The sequence below is a fragment of the Typopeltis vanoorti genome, chromosome 2, assembly GCF_054136105.1.
Source record: "Typopeltis vanoorti isolate ZY-2024b chromosome 2, IOZ_Tvanoo_1.0, whole genome shotgun sequence".
NCBI lineage: Eukaryota > Metazoa > Arthropoda > Arachnida > Uropygi > Thelyphonidae > Typopeltis > Typopeltis vanoorti.
Genome location: NC_143550.1, coordinates 16991970 through 17014456, shown reverse-complemented (window position 1 = coordinate 17014456; position 22487 = coordinate 16991970). Strand labels below are relative to the sequence as shown.

At 36.5% G+C, this 22487-nt stretch overlaps 1 protein-coding gene across 2 annotated transcripts in view; it reads left to right on the top strand.

Annotated features, from left to right (window-relative positions):
* Positions 1-22487, top strand: part of LOC150108851 (helicase ARIP4) — a 619923-nt gene that overhangs the window by 429403 nt on the left and 168033 nt on the right. For both annotated transcript variants that reach the window (XM_090403746.1, XM_090403737.1), the window contains one exon: positions 8954-9074. In XM_090403746.1, the coding sequence (XP_090259872.1) occupies positions 8954-9074 (121 nt within the window). The remainder of the gene's footprint in view (positions 1-8953; positions 9075-22487) is intronic.

Here is a 22487-nt window from a genome sequence, read left to right as displayed (position 1 = left end):
CCTAAAGACAAAGTTCCATTTTATAAACAATCAGGTGTATATACAACATTCAATGCTCTTGTGGAAAGATATACATAGGTCATATTGGAACAAGTTTCAAAATCCATAACAAAGAACATATGTGTGATGTTGAAAATAAATTGGAAGTAAAAGCAGACTCATTATGCACATCTTCAAAGAACATCATATGATAAATTGACAGGCATTTTCTATTTCATACTTAGAAGAGAATTACTTTGACAGGTTGTTCGAGGAGTTCTCCAAGGTCATTTGCTCAAAAGGCACGCTGAATAGAAATCAAGGAATGACCTTTCATGACATCTGGAAGTCATTTGACATGTGTCAAGACCTGTCTGATGCCAGCAATCACATAGAGAGTTTACACAACAATGGAGTCTAAAAAATTAAACATTTTCAACTAATGTTGGAAAATGTTTAATTTTTGCCATTTTTTATTTACCAGTTAGAGCAAATATATCTAACTGGTAAATAAACAATTGCATACAAGTTAAAAACCTAGTTATTATCACTCAAAAAAAAATATATCAGGATGTAAAAAGGATGTTAGCCACCACTACGCCTGTCTTGAGATGCTCTTATGCTGAAAAGGTGGCAGTTAAAAAAATGTCAGCAGTATCTCATTTTCGTATATCTATTCCACCATTTGATAATTTTACCATTCATAAACTTCATGATCTTGAGTGCTTCTCTGTGGAGCACATCAGTTGCACAGCCTACAGTCTCATTCCAGAAACAACTCTAAAATGGTTCGATTCGATGACACCAAAGATATAGAAGAAAAAAAATTATAGCAAGGATATCATGTAAAGATAAACCACCAAACATCCCCACAAAAAAATTGATACTTCATTATCCACTGAAAGTAAATTATACTTAATACATGATCCTGACACATCAGATGGTGTATTTAATATTTTTTCAGAGAAAGAGATCGACACTGCCCATCTATTCTTACTAAATAGCGTAAGGAAATTACAACGTAAAATAGAATATACATTAAAATAAATTTTAATACACTTCCAATATTTCTGCAATGTCACGTTGCCATTATCACAGGAACTTAAATACAAGACACGTGTAAGCAAGCACAACGACACACTCCTCTCCTTCCAAGCACACTTAAACAACCAACACCCCAGAATCAAGTTCACCCTGGAAGAGAAAAAAACAACTGCCTTCCTTTCTTAGACACGCTAGTCACCCGCCAGCCTGATGAAACCTTGGTTTTCTCAATTTATAGAAAACCCACCCATACAGGAAGATACATTCACCAACAATCCCCCCCCCCCCACACACACACACACAACAATATGGAGTCATTAAGACACTACAGGGCTAAACTCATCTGTTCAAATGACAATGCCCTAACCACAGAACTAAACCACATTCTCAACACTTTTTTAGCCAATGGCTACCCCCCCCCCCAAAAAAAATTCAAAAAATATTGAAACCAATAAACCCCCCCCCCCCCTTCACAACAAGGATTACTCTAAATCCATCACCATTTCCTATATCCTAGGTACCTCGGAAAAAATTACAAAAATCCTAAAAAAACATGACTTAACTTCTTGTTACACACCTTATAAAAAATTGGCATCCCTTATCCGCTCCACTAAAGACCAACCTTACCCCCTAGTCCTACCTCGTGTATATCAAGTCCCTTGCAGCTGTAAGCTGTCCTACTTTGGCCAAACAGGCAGGACAGCTAATATCAGAATTTCAGAACACTAGGACTACATCCGGTTTCACCAGTACAGCCACTCTGGTCTTGCAGACCATGCGCTGGATACCTGCCATAGAATACGGTGGAAGAAAGCCACGATAATACACCGTAGTAAATTCAAATACGAAAGGCTATTCATAGAATCAGCCTCAGCCCTAAGAAACTCTCCAAACCTCAACAAATTTCGTTGCATGAGACTGCCCCAAATTTGGGAGGTTTACATCAGCAGACCTTCAGCTCAATCGGCCAAGAATACCAACATTGCCCGCTAGGGGCACCACCACCAGGACTTTTAGGAGAAATAATAGCTTCCTGCTTCATTCCTCATTTACTGTGTTGTTGTGCTTGCTTGCACGTGTCTTGTATTTAAGTTCCTGTGATAATGGCAACGTGACGTTGCTGAAATGTTGGAAGTGTATTAAAATTTATTTTAATGTATATTCTATTGTACGTTGTACTTTCCTTAAGCTATTTAATAAGAATGTATAACCAATGTCTAAGCCTCTCCACGAGAATGCCCATCTATACTTCTGAAAGTCAGTAGATAAATATAAACCTGACAAAAAAAAACACTGAACTTCTCTGAAATCTGACAAATCTATGTAGCCAAAACAATAGGGAAACTTTTACAGTGAAACTGCCTGTGGGTTTAACCAGAATATTGATATTATCAAGATTCTGCTGCAGAAACACAAGCTTTTCTGTTTCTGTCAATTAAAACACACTGAGAACTTTAAGGAATTCCACTGTTGTAAGGCAAGAACTAGTTACTCCACCATAAGCAGAACCTGATAGACCTGCTCATGGTGGAGTTGCAATACTAGTTGGAAGTCATACTTCTTTCCATCACATCCAGCCAGGGGCAAATTCTCCATGCGTGCTGCGCAAGCTCATTAATCAAGAAAGAAGTAATATTTATTTGTTAATAAATGCATGCATTTATAAGCATTCCATTTAGGCTTTTATTTTTGTAGACAGAAGACATCTTAAGCTTGCACGGCAATAATTGAGCTTTGCGTTGTGTATCGAAGGCCGATGCTTGCTCGTCTAGTCAAAGCTACCTTGGCTTGCTCGGTTGTAGGAGCTTCCAGGTCCTCGCTGCAGCACTGTGATTTCATGTGCGCGCATATCCATTTCTGCTCCCTTCACATCGTCTTAAACACAGGCCATACGCAGTCAAAAGTAGCTCTGGTGAGTCAGCTTTACCCAGCCTTTACAAGTCGTGTTGCTTGGGAAAATTAAGTTACAACCAACTTTTTATGACGATGTTATTGACCAGTTCATAAAGAAGAACCGTAGGGTAGAATTTGTATTCAAGTAGCTAAATTGAAAAAGATAGAATATCATTTATAAAATAAATGTTGTATTTGTATGATTAAATTTACATACATTTCTGAATATATAGTTTTAAATGGTCAGTAATTCATTATTCCGCTAATCAGACTTCAATCACACTTCTCACTCCCTGAATGATAACGAGCAAGCACGAATTTCAAGACCAGCATTCGCCCCTGCATCCAGCTTAATACCACTCTGAAAGCAGTAGCAATTTTGTTATCTGTAGTATTTTTTATTACAGCATATTTATAATTACCAGAGGATTATGAATTAAATGAGTTGGAACTTGATAATCTTATATTGCAACTGCCTCAGCCGATACTTCTCATGGGTGACTATTGAACAGATCGTTCTGTGAGGTAGCACCAACACAAATGGACTAAGTCCATTTGTGTTGGTGCTACCTCACGAATGCTCATTAATCATAACCTCTCCCTTATTAATAATGGAGTCAGTAACTTCTTCCATATGCCTACCCACTCATATTTTGCAATTGATCTTACAATCTGCTCTCCTGACATTTTTCCACTACTTTGTGTGATGGCAAAGTGAGCATCTATAAAAGTGACAATTTTCTTGCTATTTGCACTATGTCTTTGAAGGAACCATGTTCTCCTACACAATGCTCGTGTGGAAAATGGAGCAAGCTAACGGGAATCCTTTTTTCCATTTTGCAAAATATAAAGCTGAAGCAGCCAGCCAGACACCTATCAGATAAGCAGTGAGGTATTTAACAGATTGCATTGTCCATGCAGCAACCACTGCAATTCCAAAAATTTCATCTTGATTTCCACTCTATCCAAAGCCTTGGTGGAACCTAGAGTGTGGGGTTTATTTTGTACGTACCCTACCACAACAAACTTAATAGCTTTTATACGAGGGGTGGGGGGGGGAGTTCTAAAGCAACTGATATAACCACAAGAAAGAAAGAACATACTAGTAGCAGTTATGAAAGTAACTTATGGCCTTATATTCTTATATCTGCATATGTTCTTTCTTGTGATTATATCAATTGCTTTAATATCATTTTTGTTCTAGGTGTTTATCAGAACTTTCCAGACTCCCCCCTTCCTCCATACATGTTAGGCCATACTCAAAAGACATCAAAGTCAAAAACAATTATGGATCCAGTTTACATCGTCAATTAATCAAACAACTGGTGTTGAAACTGTATGGAATAAAATCCAGGAAATGGGAGTAGATACAGAACACACCATTTATCTATCTTGGACCATAATGAATGTATTGTTGCTGATCCCACTGCTATTGCTGACAGTTTGGGAGAAAAGTTTACTAGAATTTTTAATATTGTGATGAATACCCTCTTCATTAAGAAGAGGGTGTTCCTCAAGGCTCTGTCTTAAGTGTGACACTTTTTGTTATCAACATTAATTCATTCACTGAACAGCTTCTTTCTACAGTAGGTAATGTACTTTATGTTGATGACTTCACAGTTTATTTTCACTCCTGCAATATCGGAATAATTGAAAAACAATTTCAACAGCAAGCTATCATGTCTCTTCATGGACTCTTAGTAATGGGCTCAGGTTTTCTGTCTTCTATTTTGAACTGTTGGTTCTCATCAGAAATCCAGCAAAAACCCTCTTTTGATTCACTGAAATGCTATTTCAGAAAGTTGAATTCATCATAAGTGAATTCTGAGTAGGTTAATCAATTACTAAAATATAGAGCTGAATGGCTTCAATTTGGCATCTCTTTCTATGTTCACTGGGCATCTACAGATGCCGTATGGTCACTCTGATGCTCGGTGATGTTCCACACCAGGCCTCGCTATGTAGTTCTGTTGTTTGCTTTTCTGGCAGCTTCAACTCTCTGAAGATCAGTCACTCCACACATGCCATCTATCCATCTCATTGATGGTCTACCCCTGCCTCTTTTTCCAGGAACTTTACCTTCTATTACTGTTCTGAGAAGTTCCCCCTTCCATCCTTTCTATGTGTCCAAAATATTTTAACTTTCTTCTGTCAATATCCTTAAGGAGCCTTAAAGTTTTACTAATCTTTTCTAACACCCATTCATTTGTACGCCTTTCAGTATATGATATCCTCAACAGCTTTCTATAACACCACATCTCAAAAGCAGCTATCTGTTTCTTATCTGACTTCTTTAGGTTCTAAGTCTCACATCCATAAGTCTCTGTTGGAAAAACAACTGCATCCAAAATCCTCAACTTTGTTCCCATGGAGATAGATCCATCCTTCCAGATTTTAGACAGGTCTCTAACTGTTGTTTTAGCCATTCCTAACCTTCTTCTGATGTCTTCTGAACAGCAATTCTTCACATTAATAATGGATCCCAGGTACTCAAACTTGCTGACTTCCTCAATTCTTTCTCCATTAAGGTACACTTGTTTCTCAAGAACTTCTCTGTTTGTATTTCCTTTGAGAACCATGATCTTTGTCTTGCTAGGATTGAGTTGAAGTCCTCTGTTATTACTGATCTTATTAACTTTGTTAAGAATTAGTCCTAGTTCTTCCATGTCATTACAAAGGAGTACTATATCATCAGCATACCTCAGATTACTGATCAATCTAACTCCTATCCTAATTCCTGTCTTGAGCTCATCCAATGCTTCAACCATGATGTCCTCCACATATATGCTAAACAAGTGAGGAGAAAGTAAACATCCTTGTTTAACTCCTTTTCCAACTTGAAGCCAGTCAGTCAATCCAACACCTGTTCTTACTGTGGCTTCTTGCTCCCTGTACAAGTTGCTACCAACCTGATAGTGTGTTGAGAAAAACCCATTCTTTTCATTACTTCCCACAGTTTCACATGCTCAACACAGTCAAAAGCTTTAGAGTAGTCTAAGAAACACATTACCAGAGGGAGTCTGAATTCTTTATATTTTTCTATGATCTGTCTAAGGCAAAGGATCTAATCTGTAGTGCCCTCACCTTTCCTAAAACCTGCTTGTTCCTCAAGCATCTCTGCCTCAACTTTGGCCTCAATCCTATTTAGCACGATCTTCAATAAAATTTTGCTTGCATGAGATATTAAACTAATAGTTCTATAGTTCTTGCATGCCTTCATATTGCCTTTCTTGTGTAGTGGTATGAAAACAGACTTCTTCCAGTCTCTAGGACATGATCCTGTCTCCCATATCCTTGTAATCAATCTATGAATTAACTAGCAGAGTTAATTAACTCTGCTGGGATTTCATCTGCACCTGGGGCCTTATTGTTTTTAAGCTGCTTAACTGCTCTTTCAACTTCATGCCTAAGCAAAGGAGGTTACAAATCAAAATTTTCCTGATGAGAGGGCTCTGCATTTTCTTTATCCACTCTTCTGTACAGTTCCTCATAGTATTCCTTCCATCTGTTTTTGATTTCCAAGTCTTCTGTTAGTAATGCTCCATTCCTGTCTTTGATTACATTCAATTTAGGCTTAAACTTGTGCTTTAAGTCACGAACTAAATAAAACATCCTTTTATAATTGTGCCTCCTCACCTGGAACTGTATTTCTTCACATTTATTAGTATAGAACTTTTCCTTGTCCTGCTTGATGGCTCTTCTCACTTCTCTATGTAATCTTTTGTATTCTTCAGTTCCTGTCTCTCTTTGTTTTTCCAACCGCATTCTTTTGATTAGTTCTCATATTGAATCAGATATCCATGGGTCTCTTGGTCTTCTTATTGGGCTGAGATATTTCTTCGTTGTATTCTGTATTATCACCTTGACTCCTTCCCAAAGCATTTCTGGTGAGTTCTCTTCATTGGTCTCCAAAAAATCATCCAACTGAGTTGATGTTTCTTCTGTGAATCCACTAGGAATTATTCTAACATCCAGTTTAGTGGAATGTGCCTGACCTGGAAGTTTTCAGTCTTACTTTGGCTCTTACTAGCTGATGGTCTGTACCACAATCTGCTCCAGGACAAGTATGCACATCAGTGATGCTCGTCTTCCACCGCTGGAGAGCCAGGATGTAATCACTCTGGTGCCTTGACTTATCAATGTTAGATGTCCAAGTATAGGCCCGTCGTGGATGTTTCTGGAAGCAGATATTAGTAATAACTAATCTGTTAGCACAGGCAAATTCCAACAGTCTTTCACCACAGGTGTTACGTTCACCCAGACCAAACATGCCACACTCCAGCGTGACTCTCATACTCTTTCCCACTTTTGCATTTAAGTCCCTATAAGATGTGAAGTATGTCTCTCCTTGGTAGGCAGTACAAAACAGTTTGTAAGTTTTCATAAAATTCTTCACTCTCTTCTTCAGGCCTATCCGTGTGGGGTGCATAAACTACCACAATTGATACATTGGTAGGCTGAGCCTTAAGTCTAATGGAGAGTATCCTATTATTAATGGGGTTATAAAATGACTTGAGTTTGGCATAAGATATTAAAATGGAGGTTACATCTTTTAAGTAGTGCAAACCAAGGCAACTTGAATGTTGAAAGTTATATTCTCATAAGCTCTCTGGTGAATTTTGAAACTTTTTAAAGTTTTATTCTGTATTTGGCTGTACAAGCTACGTTGTTACTTGTTAATGTGTGTTATAATTTTATGTTGTACTCCCTGAATAAAGATATCTCATCGATGTCTTAGTAACAAAGTATAAGCATTGGTTTTAATTCTTTCCTAGTGCTATTTTCACTACACGATAAGGATTAATGGACTCAAAGATTCCTGATTGGAGATGCTAACCCCTCAGCTGACCAAGCTGCCTAGTCCAATCAGGAGACTGTGAGTCTTTAAATCCCACTGTGACATACATGTCTAAGATTGCTTCATTCTATCCAGAAGTGGGCAATCTGACTAATTAATGATCCTTCAACCACATATCCACTTTAATCCCTCGCTCTCACAGACATTCAGTTTCTGCCTTGTGCCTCTTCTACAGATTACTTTCATGGATATTGCTCCTGAATTGGCCACTATTATTCCTCCTCTCTCCTCCATAAAATGAGCCCTGCTAACCAACACTCCTTTACAATTCCATCTTGAAACTCGCTGAACCAACTTCACTCTCTCCTCTTTCATCCCATCTGCTTCTGTCCTTTGGAACAGTCATCCCCACACTGCTTTCCCCAAAGATTACAACCCCTCAGCTGTTCAAGCAAAATGTGAACAGATTCCTCTTTTCTTCTGTTCCTCTTGCCCACACACAGCACTAATGTGCTATAGGTATTGTGGCCTTTCGTGTATGGATTAGATATATATATCAAAACATATTTGTGAATGATGTAGGTGATGGATGAATTTCAGTCTATTCAACTTCAGTACCTAAGTTATCAGATAAGACGTTCCTGTATATACAAACACTGTGATACACCAGATCTCTTCTCTGAGCCTCCAAATAGATGCAAAAATTAAGAACAAGAAAACTGTTTTGCCAATTAAGTAATTTCTATAAAATTTCTCTTCTATGAAATAGACCTGACACAACTACCTATATCTTCTGACACTTTATATTCATTAAAAAAGTAAAGTGTACCTTTTTAGTTCTTTGGAAATTGGTAGGAAGTTGTTCATGTTTACTTCTTACCCTCACTAAAGTTGCATGCATTTCCATGGTGTACTAGATAAGAGATGATGTTTGTAAATATAGGTAGTACTTAACCTAACCACTGCTTAAATTTTCAGTGGAGAAGTCTGTTGGAGAAGTGGAGAAAAGTAAGCAGGTTTCTTAATTAGTTGACATCCCTTTTACTGTGATTTGTTTTATGTAGTGTATGTAGATATTTTATAATCCTGTTTGTCTTAGTCTTCTTGAGTTTTCTTCTCTACACCTTATAGAGAACATCGACATTCATGTTTCTTTTCACTGTTAGCATTAAACTTGAAAATTATTCATGATTCCTATTTTATATATATATATATATAAATATATAATTTTAATTACAGGCTGTTTGTCGTATATACCGCTATGGACAAAGAAAACAGTGTCATATCTATAGATTAGTGAGTGACAATAGCCTGGAGAAAAGAATCTATGATAGACAAGTCAATAAACAAGGAATGTCAGGTATTCTCAATAGAGCCATTTATGATTATTTTCTGAATGTCTGATGGAACCTCATTATAAAGAATTTATTCTCTTTATTTATTAAAGGCTTTTTAATGTTTTTAATAAAATTTATATTTATATTTTATTAAGAAATGTGACAATTATAAAAAAAATCAATGTTCAGAATGCATTTGATGAAATGCTGACAGCAGTGTAACAGAGTATTAGTGTCTGAAGAGAAGGTTTAACACCAGATTAGAAAAATTGTGTTTAAGAGCACAGTTAGGAAAAAATCCAGAAGTTATCCCAGAAAGAGATAGAAAGAAAATTTGAGAAAGAGAAATAAAGGTACAGGTTCTTTGAGCCTAAAAATCCCCTTTGGATAACAAGAAAAAGAAGCCATTTTATTAATGAAAGATTAGAAATGGCAACATCCCACAAATAGAAAATGTAGAAATTATTAACTTACAGTTGTAATCATTTGCTGGATTAAACCCTGCTGGATTAAGCAGTTGAAATCTCAGGGCTTCCCCCTCACAAATTATCTCCTAATATGTTTTTAATCTTACCAACCAACAATTTTAATAAATTTTCAAGATCTGTTACCACGGGATCCCTAAACAGCATGGAGCCCATAGGCCAGTGCCTACTCTGCCTATTTGATAATGCTGCACTGGTTGTAATGCAAAAAAACTAATATACCAAATGTATAGCTATAAAAAAAACATGATTCAAATTTAACTTTATCAACAGTAGACCATGTGCAGTTTTCATTATGCGGAAATTACAGGAAGTAAAGTATTGTACAATATTTAACCATCCAGAAATCATTTGTGTGTTTGATCAATTATATCTATGATCTTAGAGTGCTGCTGCTGCTTATTTTACTTTATCCTTCCTTTACATTCTGGACCAACTATCTTGTATAAATTCTGAAAGATTGTTGTCGGGATCCCATTTTATTTCTGCTTTTGAATTTAGTTTTAATTTTTTACACTTTTGATTTTAATTTTAATTTTCATTTCATATTTTCATCTTATTCTCATTGGTGTCACTTTTAACTGTTTAAGTTTTCATATTTCCCTATATCTTATGGTTATTTTTGTGATCCTTACTTTTCAAATATCAGTCTGCTTTTATTTGTTATTGAAAATACACTTCTCATTTATATAGTAGTTGTTTTAGTGTTACTCATCAAACCATCTGCAGTTTGCAATCAAAGTTTATTATAAGCACTTAATTATTAGTTACATGACTGATAAATATAACACAAAATAAATATATTCATTTATCAATGAAATAGTTTTGAAGGTACTATGACTGTTTCTTAAATATTTTAATTTGAAACAATTAGCTGAGGTGTTGGTATTATGAGGATGGTAGCTGAATGTTGTGTAATCTTGTATATACAAAACAAAATAATACATATTAATATATGAATAAAAGGAAATAACACAGGATAACCTACAATAACAGAGATATACCTATTAATTAAAATGATTTTATGGGAAAAAAAAGGAAACATGTTTCGCAGTGTGGTATCTGACAGTATTTTCAAGAGAATGCACCATAAAAGATGAGAGAGATAAGCTTTAGACTTACAAAAGCATTTACTTTAAAAAAATAAAAAAACACCCCAAAGATGAGAACACAGTTAACTGCATGATGTATCTAGAACACTTGTGCATGCAATCCATGGTTTATATGTCTGGTAAGTAATTTTTTAGCATAGAAAAGATGTGGTATTGTGCCTAAACAGATCAGTGATTTTCAAGTTTCATGCAAAATGAGGCCTTAGTTCTTATTTAGATTGTTGTGCAAATAGATGACCTCACTAGACTCTGAAAAGATGAAACATGAGGTTATCATGAAGATAAGCATCGAAACTGATGACTAGTCCATCATAGCGTTCTATGAGGACTTGAGGAGAGATCAGATTTATCTTTGTGATTGTGGGCAGCATTGCTAAGACATTTGATCTGAAAAAGCTTTGAAGGATGCCTTCACCTCTATACTTTGGGAGACAGTTTTTATATATTACATCTGGGATGGTACATTACCTTACACTTTGTCAAATTGACCTGGCAATATTTTCCATTGCCTACACTGCCAGTCTATTTAAATCATCCTACTGTCATCTATCAAGACCAAAAGTGGACAATGATGCCTTGGTCTTGGAGCTTCCTTTATTTTATTGGAAGGGTTTCTGCTTGAAATCATGCTGAGATATAAATTATACAGCTTGGTCAGGGAAAATGTCAGTTATCTTACGTTTTCTTGTAAGGGCAATTATTCAATCCAGTCTCCAATCCCATAATTGTATTCACGTTGAATTTTTGTAAGATCCTGAGCACCTCTAACATCCTCCTCCTGTGTTCTTATTGGTCTCTATCACATCAGTCACTGCATTATCTACACTTGAATGCTCAAAGTGTTCCTTCACTCAGTAATTCACAACTATTTCTTTTACTTTTGTCAATCCCCTACACACTGTACTTATATACATTAAAGGTATTCCAGTTTTCTTCCTTTTACGTGCCACATTACAAAAGAACTCTGGAATTTTCTTTGGCCTGCTTAGCTAATTTCCTCCCACAATCTATTTTTTTCATCCTTACTATACCAGTCATGCTTCTTGGTGTTGTGTATTATTCATGATCTTGTTGATCACATATATCTTTATATTTACACCACAACATTTTCTTTTTTCTACAATCCTTACTTAATGATACTGCTCTTGTATTTAATAAATTATATTGCAGTAGATGAGAAATTATATTTTTGTTAAACCTTTACCCAAGTTGAAAAGCTTTCTGGAACTTTTTGTTTAACTTCCATTTCATGCTGTTCCTGGCATATTATCCTGGTTTATTTATTTCTTATCCAAACACAAGTGGTACAACATTCTTTACAACAAATTAGGATACATTACAAATGAGAACAGCTTAAATTTGGTAGGTGAATTACACTGGGATTAATAAGTAAAATATGAGGAAAAAAGAAACTGTAGATAAGTTATATACAATAAATACGGTCAGATGTTCCTCCAGTATCTTGCGCAATCAGCTGCTCTTTCTGTGCAGGATATAAGGTCCTCTTTGTTACAAGGTGATTGAAGAAGGGGGCAAGAAAGAAAGTGTTCCATGGACTGGGTCGTCCCGCACTCACAATTATCTGGTCCAGTGAGGTAGCCCCATTTGATGAGGTTCTGTTTGCAACATCCTGTTGTTCAAAGTCTGTTCAGACTTTTCCAAGTATTCCAGTCCAAGTGGGCACCACATGGAAGGTGTTCGACTGTTGGAATAACAGTATTATTCTTCGGATATAGTGCAAGCCATTGTTGAAGTCTTATCTTTGAAGGGTTTTTAGGTTGGTTCAACAGTTAGGAAACTATGTCAGGATCTTAGTCTTTGGGGCACTATGGTCTGGCTAAATAGTGGGTGGCATTCATTATTCATTTGTCTGCTTCTTTCGTCAGCTGAGAATGCAGATCTTCAAATTGAAGGGGTGCAATACCAGCCAAAGTATACAGGTCTCTTAGTAGTGCTGGTTTCAGACATCCTGTAATTAAGCAGCAGTTTTCATTCAATGCTGGGTCAAGTTTTCCAGCATGGCAGGATCTGGACCATACCGGGCAGGCATATTCAGCAGAAGAATAGCAAAGGGCCAAGGCAGAAGATCTCAGTGTGCTTGGGTCTGCACCCCATTTGAAGGAGGTAAGCTTTCTTATTATATTTTTTCTTGCATTCACTTTTGTTTTTGTTTTTTCTGTGTGTGTTTTATATGAAAAAGTGCGATCTAGAGTCACACCGAGGCAGACTGGGTTCCAGGAATGTTCTATATTAGAACCTTCCCAAGAAATCTGTAGCTTCCTGTTGGCTTCCTTATTGTTAAGGTGGAAAAGGCCAGTCTGGATTTTCAAGGGGTTTGGTTTTAATTGGTTACTGCTATAATATGTGGTTAGACTATTTAAGGCAAGTGATAGAGTAGTTTCAATGGACTTGAAATGTTTTGATTGAGTAGCTATTGCAAGGTCATCAGCATAGATAAAATTTCTAGTTCCTGGAAAGATGGGGGGATCATTGGGTGTAGATGTTGAAAAATAATGGTGATAACACACTTCCCTGGTGGAGGCCATTTTTTAGGGATGCCAGTGGTGTTTCCTATCCCCTGGGTCCACAAAAAAAGCGTCTTGTCCTCCTATTGGATCAGAGGACAAGGTGATGTCTCTAGTTATTCTGTATATTTTATTTCTGAGTGTGAGATGGTTTATGGTATCATATGCTGCAGTTAGGTCTACAAAGACTGCTCCTTTGATGAACAGGTAATAGCTAATTTGATTAGCTGTTACCTGGATGCTCATATGGCTTAGTGAAATCCTTCCTAATTCTGTTGATAAAGTTCCATGCCTTTCTGCTACTATGGGTCATATCAAGGGCTTCTATTTCTTTTTTCCATTAGGAATGCCTTTCTTCTGCCATCTTGGAGCATAATTTTTCTCCTACATGGATAGTCTCCTCTGAGAAGGGGTTGGTGTTGTAAAGCTGTAAGTAATTTGCATACTGGGCTTGTATGTCACTGGAAAGACTTGGAATGTAGTTTGTGCGTGTCCTCAGGGGATGTGTTTGGTGGAGATTTTCCTCAGTATTTTTATGAATTGAGGATACTCTCGAGGGTTTGGAGGGACTGGTTTCATGAAGCGGTCAAGATCTTCCATGAAACTCTTCTAATTAGCTTTTTTTGAAATTAAATTGTCATCTGTAAGGGACTGTGTTAGGCATAATGGCTGGGTTGAATTGAAGCATTATAGGTCTATGTTGAGTATGTGGAATTGGACTTAAAACGCTTTTAACACAAATGTTGGATATTTTTGAGCTAACAAATATGAGATCAGGGTTATAGCCTCGCTTCCATCTGCCACTGTTGAAAGATGCAGGAAGTTTTGGATTATGTATCAGGTTTAGAGAAAAGTTTTCAGCCCATTTTTCAACAAGTTCTCCATCTTCATTGGACTTGGTGTAACCCCAGTTAATTCTGCGGCTGTTAAAGTCACCTAATACAACATTAGTCATGTTTACACTATTGTTGAGGAGGATGTCGGGGAAGGAGAAAGCTTCTTCTGGCGGTTTATAAACTGAGGTGATTGAAATATTTTTAAATGCGTCTGTAATAATCTCAATGTTTCTGTTGTTCTTTGAGTCAATGGATGATGGAATTAAGTTTTCTCTTGTAAATATTGCACTATCATATTTATCATGGGTATCTCTTTGATGAATTTCATGCCACGGATGTAAGGTCTTGCAGCACCTTCCCTTCTATGAGTTTCTTGCAGGCAGAGCACATTGCAGTCATTATCTCTCCAAATATTTGCAATGAGATCTTGCTTATAATAAAATTAGTTTAATCCTTTATCCAAGTGTGAGCAAACAAAGTTTGTACCTGAAAGTATCTTCAGGACTGGGGTAAGGTGGTACAACACCAGGACAACTCGTTGCAAAGGTGGAGCAAGCTACCAACACTCTTATCTCAGTAGGAGGTCTCTTCAGTGGGCCTGGCTCCCACTGAAGAGACCTCAATAAAGGTCGAAACTAGTCTGGGTAGTGGCCCTTCCCTTAATGCATAACATTAGACATATCTGCAAGGAGATGCGTTTTGCATTATAGGAGATACTGAGATAGGAGTGTTGGTAGCTTGCTCCACCTTTGCAATGAGTTGCCCTGGTGTTGTACCACCTTTACCCCAGTCCTGAAGATACTTTCAGGCACAAACTTTGTTTGCTCACACTTGGATAAAGGATTAAACTAATTTTATTATACTCTAACCAAGTGAAAAATAAACTTTCGAGATCTTGCTTGACACTGGAGAAACCTTCAATATTAAAAGATATTATTTTTAGGCCTGACCCCAGCTGGATCCTTTAAGGCAGGAATTTGGGAGCATTTCAGTTCAGTCACTTGCATTAGCAGCTTTAGCTTCTCCTAATAGGTACTAACAGGTTGCAGGAACGAGAACCTAGCTACTGTGCACCCCATGAGTTATATCCTGGTAATCATCTCTTAGTAGTTGCATAAATTAATTTCTGGTTACTCTCTTCATATATCCTTTCCTCCTTCTAGTCCATGTCCCCATAATAATTATTTGTCTTGCATTCATTGAAATAATTTGTCAATACATTCATCTTATCTTCCTTTACTCCTAATCTATTGCAGTAGCTGACTACGTTATATATCTTGTACTGTTAGTCTCTGTCTTACACAAGTTGTAGTAAACATTCACTACTAAACTACTAGTATATTTGAAGCAGATGATTTTATATCAGATTGCCTTAGTATCCCTAGTCCTGATGGCATACCTCCTACTGTGCTAAAAAAAAAAAAATTCTCTGTAATTAACACTTATCCTCTGTCACCATTTCAATCTTTCCTGCTCAACTTGCATCTACCATACAGCATAGAAACAAGCCTATGTTCAGGTTTTTTCCTTAAGAAATTTGATAAATGTTAGCCAATGAACTAGTGTCCAATTGCTCTCATTTTTGTTCTCTTAAAAACTGGAGAAGGCCATAATTGGCCAACTTTTACACTACTTGGGGGCCCATCAGGTAACTAAGGACCAGCGGTATGAATTACACCACTCTCGATCCACAGCTGATCTCCCAGCATTCTTTGCTCAATTCTGGACTCAGTCCATGGAAAGGTTTGGAGAACCTTACATGGTCAGTCTTGTTATTTCTAAAAACTACCATCCTATAGTTTGCCTTCAGCCTTTTTTAACTAGATCGCCATCTTCTTCTCTGCTCGCTCATTATGTATCGTAGTACATGGGTTTTGATTATGTGGATGTATGGGATGAGTATGATGGGAGAAAATAATTATATGCTGAAGATGGACTGCATTTAAATAAGTATGGGAGTAACGGCATTTAAATAAGTATGTAATAAGTGTTTACAGAAATTACTCTTTAATGAAAATGTGCAGGTATCAGATCAGGGAAATGGAAATTATTAGGATGGAAGGGAATAAGGATGGCTGTTAGAAATAATATTGACAGGTAGGAGAAAAAAATTAAAAATCAAGGGAAAAGTTTAAAAACATCCTCCTCTGCCTACACACCAGTGCCAGAAGTACAAGGATTAAGGCAGAAGAGTTTATAGCATTGGTTATTATAGTCCATCCTCGGATAATAGGTATAATTCTAATCAAGATATCATTAATATATTAATGATATCTTGATTAGAATTAAAGTTAATGGTTATAGTAATTTTAGAGAAGACAGAAATTATAAAAAAAGAGGGATGTATTACTGACGATAGCAAATGAGTTGTGTCCATGTAAGTTTGAGGGTACTCGGTGGGGGGGGGGTAATAGTGAAAGTGTTTGGTGTGAGATAAACATTACTAGAGAGAGAGAGAGAGAGAGAGAGATTTAGTTGGGATTTGTTACAGACCTGGAAGTAATGAACGAGATGAAAAAGAACTATTTATGTGAATTAGTTTAGTAGTGAAAAAAGCATTATAATAATGAGAGATTTCAATTTTCGAAATATAAATTGGAAAGAAGAAATAACTTATGGGAGGATGGAAAGAATTTCTTGAGATCTTAAGGGATCACTATCTCATACATTTAGTGATGGAAAGAACTAGTGGGCAGAATGTCTTAGATTTAGTAACATTGGCTAATGTAAATTATAAAGAACACATCTACATTACAACCAGTTGGCAACAGTAATCATATAGTCCTGACTTGGGAAGGCAGGGATATATGATCAGAAATATAAACTTGGAAGAGAATAGTTCCATGAACTCTATGGAACTATTCCCTTCTTGACAAGCATAACAAGAAGGGCAAAATAAGATTATGAGAGGAGACTAGCAAATCAGGCTAAGAAAAATCCAAGGGAGTTTTTCCGTTACACAACTAGCAAGAGAAAGGATAATTGTGGAAGGATAACTCTGCTTGATCGAGAAGACACATGAGTGACCAAAGAAGAAGTTTTAGCTGTTCAGTGATCATTTTGCTAAGATTTTTCATACTGGTGTTAATGATACTATTCTAAGAAAGTTGGGGAATCAATACTTCAACTCAATTCTTCAAAGGTGAATGAGGTGGAAGTCTATAATGCGAATACAGCTATTGGACTGGATGGGATTTCACCATGTGTTAAGATTCTATATAGAGGTCAACACAGGTCTGTTAAAGGGAGGTCTTGTTTTGCTAATTTACTTATGTTTTATAATAAGGTAACTAAAGCTTGTAATAGGAGTGATTCATATAAGGTAATATTTCTGGACTGTGCAAATGCACTTAACAGGCTACCACATAATAAATTGGTGTATAAGTTACAGCAAATGGGATTGGGTAATCATTTGGCTGATTAGATAAGAAACTGGCTTTCTAATAGATATCAAATGGGGGTGTATAGAGGAGCCGTGTCTCTGAGGAGGAGAGTTACCACTGGAATCCTGCAAGGTTCTGTTCTACGACTACTGCTGTTTAACTTGTTTGTTAATGATATTGTGCAGATGTTTGCAGATGATGCTAAGTTGGGAAAAGTTATTAGGAATGATGCAGAAGTATTGGTTGATTCAGAGCGATTTGAATGTGGCTGTGTGGGCTTACGTGGGGGTGTCGATTTAACACCAGTAAATGTAAGGTTTTGCACTTTGGTTCTCAAATCTGTAAAGCTGTGTGTCATATTGGAGGTGTTGTATTACTGGAGGTACAGGAAGCGAGAGATATTGGTAGATAGAGAATTGAAGTTCAAGGGACATATTGCAAAAGTAATAAAAACAGCACAAAAAAAAATGCCGGTATACTAAGAAGAACACCGACAAATAGAGATAAAGATGTGGTCATTCCACTGTATAAGGCTTTGATTAGACCATATCTGGACTAATCAAAACACACAGGTGATCAAATTGCACACCAATTTGATCGCCTGTGTTTCTAGGTGAGAAGCAAGCTCTGGAAAAAGTTCGGAGGCAGATAACAAAAGCAATATTAGGATTCTGAAATACTGACTATAAAGACAGGATAAACAAATGTAAATTGCAAACTGTGGTAAATAGGTGGAGGAGTAATATGATTGAGACATATGAATTGTTAAGATGTACTTATTAGATAGATACCCAGGATATTTTTCAAAGGGTTGAAGGAGGGAAGAGAATAGAGACAAGAGGTTATTCTTGACAGTTGTATAAAGGTGTGATGCGTAAGCAAGTGTGGCATGACTTTTTTTGCATGGAGAGTGGTTGGTGAGTAGAACGTTTTGCCAAATGAGGTGGTGAGTGCACAAACATCAAACCAATTTAAGACAAAGTATGATAAACATTATCTTCATTGGAAAGCATCTTACTAGTGCCTCCCTTAATTAGTCTTGACTCCAGAAGGTATTTGATTAATAATAATAAACAGAACAGTAAGCAGAAAAAGTTAGAGGTAAAGAAAGAAAAAGTATGAAGAGCAGCCTCTATAGATGCTGATGGCTGATCTTGGTTGTGGGTGAGAAGTCTAAGAATTAAGGTTTCCCAGATCTTTGGAAGTTTAACTTAATCATATTTATCTGCATTAGGTCTTTTTTTTTTTTAACCTGATGCTCAGTGCTTTTTTTTTTTTTTTTTAAGTGCTGGTACTCATTCTTTACTAGCAGGAAAAATTGAAACTTAAAAATGATAAGAAAAGAAAACTAAGTAATTATTTACTGATATCATTACTTCATAGTGTGATAATATTTTTAGGATAAGAACAACAAATTAAGTAGATGACAGTTTATTAAGTATAAATTTGTTATATAGGTACATTAAAAATAAGTAAAATGTAATGATAATTTTTATAAAAAATTCCAAATTTTTATTAAGTTCTTATCTAGCACAATATGCTGACTTCTTTTCTTGCTATTGGTGTCTATTGCTGAATTACATTTCCTAAGTAGTCACACGAATTGACTTACATTGCTAGATCAAAGCTTGTCAGTGGTGATCCTACAATTTTAATGAATAGTAGTAAAGATATTGTTTTTGTCATCAGTGAAACTCTGGTTGGGCTGATGATTAAATTCATTTGGGAAAATCCTTATTCACATGTGAAAATTGATATTGTACTCAGTGTTCACTAAATACTTAAGATCTTTTGAAACCATGGGGAAGGGGGGGGGGATGTTGATTTACGTATTTTTAGTTATGTATTTTCAAAAGCCATGAATGTATCTGTTTCATTTAATGAAGTCTAACTGATAATTCTCTAGTTTCACTCTCTTCAAATGTCACTTGAGAGTTAACATCTTCAGACCATTGTTTCTTATCAGGTACTCGATTTGATTATGCTAAATCAGCATTTTTACTATCCATCAGTCTGCTATTGATTGTTTTAAAGTTATATAGAAAGCTTTTGGATCAATTGGAGAATAATTTCTATAATCTGTCTCGTGAAGTGATACTCCTTGGAATCGTAGATTTTCAGCAACTTTGGCAACATCTTTGTAATATTCTCCTGGAACTGTTTGCCTTTCGTGAAAAAGTTGTACGACAACTTCTGTTTTTTATTCTCCTAGAGATCTATATCGTGTTCCTGCAGTTCCAAACTTAGGTCTGATAATTCTTGAAGAGCATCACACATTAAATCTAAGTCGAATATAAAGTTTGTATTTGTAATTTTTTTTCTGTAGTCCTCCATATTGGTCTGGATTTGAATCATCCTTGGCTTCTTGAAAATTATGAACTAATGCCTCATAGTTATTCCAAACAGCCGAAACAGACCAGAAACTCGATGTTACCCATATCCATGCTTAAAATTCTTTCAGGTTTTACAAGTTTGATATATCAAGTGAGTTTGCACACATTTTCAGTTCTCTGGCATTTTTGGGCAATGTGCTATACATGACATAAAGTTTATCAAAAAAATGCTTTAAACTTATCGATACCTTCAATATTCACAGTATCACCAATTGATAGTTCTAATCGATGATTAACACAATACAGCACAATTAATAAAAGGAATTTTTCTTTCATTAATTTGTTAATTTCATTTTTACAACCTATCATAACGGCTTCACCATCACATGCCATGCAAACTAAGTGAGATTTTAAATTGTTTTCCATCATACCATACAAGTGAAGGCAGTTCACATATCTGCAGTAACACTTTCCAGTTCGATCAAGTTCAAATGTACTTGATTAAAGTGGATCTGCTACTCAACATGATTGATTCATCAATTGTCGATGACATTTTACTGTTCGACATAATGATTTTATTAGTCAATTTTTTTGCATTTCACCACTAATGTGATTCAGGATGTTAATACAAACATTAGTTCAATGAAGAATGCAACCCATGTCAATCCCATATAATTGTCGTAGATCAGTCTCTGATTCAAAATGATAAAAAGACTGATTTTCTTTGGCTACTGTATACAGTATGAAATATTTTTTTTGTAATTTTTTTATTATTATTATTCAGGCCTCCATGGAGTCAAAAGACTCATCGTGGGAGGTCCCTCCTAAGAAACACAAAGTATCATACCACTCCTTAAACTCATTGACCATTCTCAGCTTCAGCAAGCAGTTTTATATTTTATAGCAGCTTTATTCCCTGCTGTTTCCTTATGATTGAAAATTTATTTTCTTAAAGAAAGCACTGTTGCTGTCGATTTTCACCAAAATAGGTAACTTCATTATTTGCCCATTCCTCAGAGATGGGTAAACAATCTTCATGCCCATCTTTTTTTCAACTCCAAGGATTCCAATTTGTTTACATAATCCACATCCAAGTCTCTTTTGACAATTTAGCCACTTATGCTTCAGACAAGTCATTTTTGTTTTATATCCATAGTCCAGCAACTTGGCCAGTCATTTCTTGCTGTTGGACACTGACACCATTGGGAACAAAAAGTCTTTGACATATCCTCTGCGGGGCTGTACTTAAACTTTTCCCGAGATGGGTGAGAACCCAAGCTAAAGTGCTCTGGGCCCCTCCCTCATTGTTTTGGGCCCTTAAATTGGCCATACTTTTTTGGGGCCCCCAATAGAGCCTCATGCACCTGTGCATAAGTACAACCCTGAGACTCAGTAATTAATTCTTAACTAATTTCTTCACTTGCTTTTAATTTCTTAACTGTAGAAGGGGAAAAGAAACTAGTAATCCTTTTTATTTTTTACTCTACAGTTAAAGACAACTTGTGTATTACTTCTTAGATGAACAGAACATCTGCAGAAGTTCAATAAGCTTAGTAAAATAACTTAACACACTCATGATGAGTAATGAGGAATCGTTATGTGCTGAACTTCATCTTGAGACAAGGCACGAGAATTTATTGCATGGTTTCTTTTGCCACATCAGATATATATTGGTAGCTTAGTACTGGAAGAAAAATGACCCTGAAAATTATCTTCCCCCCCCCCCCCCCCCCACACACACACACAAATACCTTACTGCACAGATGCAAGCAAAACAAAGTTTTATTATAGCACTAAAACATACAGGTAATGGACACACAAAAAAAAAAAATGGAAACAGTGACATGTTTTAATTAATATGGCATTGGTCTGCCATGGGCATCTAGTACAGCCTGTATTCTTCAAGGGAGAAACTCTGTCAGTGCTTGGAACTCAACAAGGAGAATTTTACACCATTCATCTGACAGAAACTGGATCAATTTGACTTTGTTCTTTGGAGGTGAAAACATTGCTTGAGAGCTTGCTCCAAAATATCCCATAAATGTTCTATAGGATTTAAGTCTGGTGATTAGGATGGCCATGGCAGACAGGACACCTCACAGTCATGTTCTGGAAACCACTAGGTGACCACATTTACTCGATGAATGGGAGCATTGTCCTGTTGAAATGTGGCTGGCTGGCTGCGTAGGAGAAAAGTGTGTCAACATAGAATGTAGATGATCACTTATGATAGAAAGATAATGTGCAGCATCACTTTGCCTTCAAGTACATCAAGTTGACCCACACCATGCCTTGAGAATGCACCCCAGACCATTACGGAATTGCCAAAACCTTTCACAGTTGGAAACAATCACTCTGGCTAGTAAGCTTCCTTCAGCTGACACTACACATGTATTCGTCCATTTGCAGCAAAAAGTGTGAACGTGGATTCATCGGACCACATCCCTCCACTGTTGTGTAGTCCTCTGGTGTGATCACCATTGGACATGCCAACTTCCGAATCACCCAACAGGAAAACGATACAACAAGAGACCAAGAGATCAAGAGAATTGCCCTGTATTCCAGGCTCAACCCCCTTTTATACTCCTATAGAGCGCCCTCTTTTTCAGCCCCTTTTTGCACACGATCCTTACTAATTTCACCCTTTGGCTTATCCTTCGTTTCTATGACGCTGATATACTCGGATTCATGGAATACATGGTTACGTGATTTTTCAAATAAGCTATACCCACCAGCGTTATGCTGTATGCATGTAGCTTTAG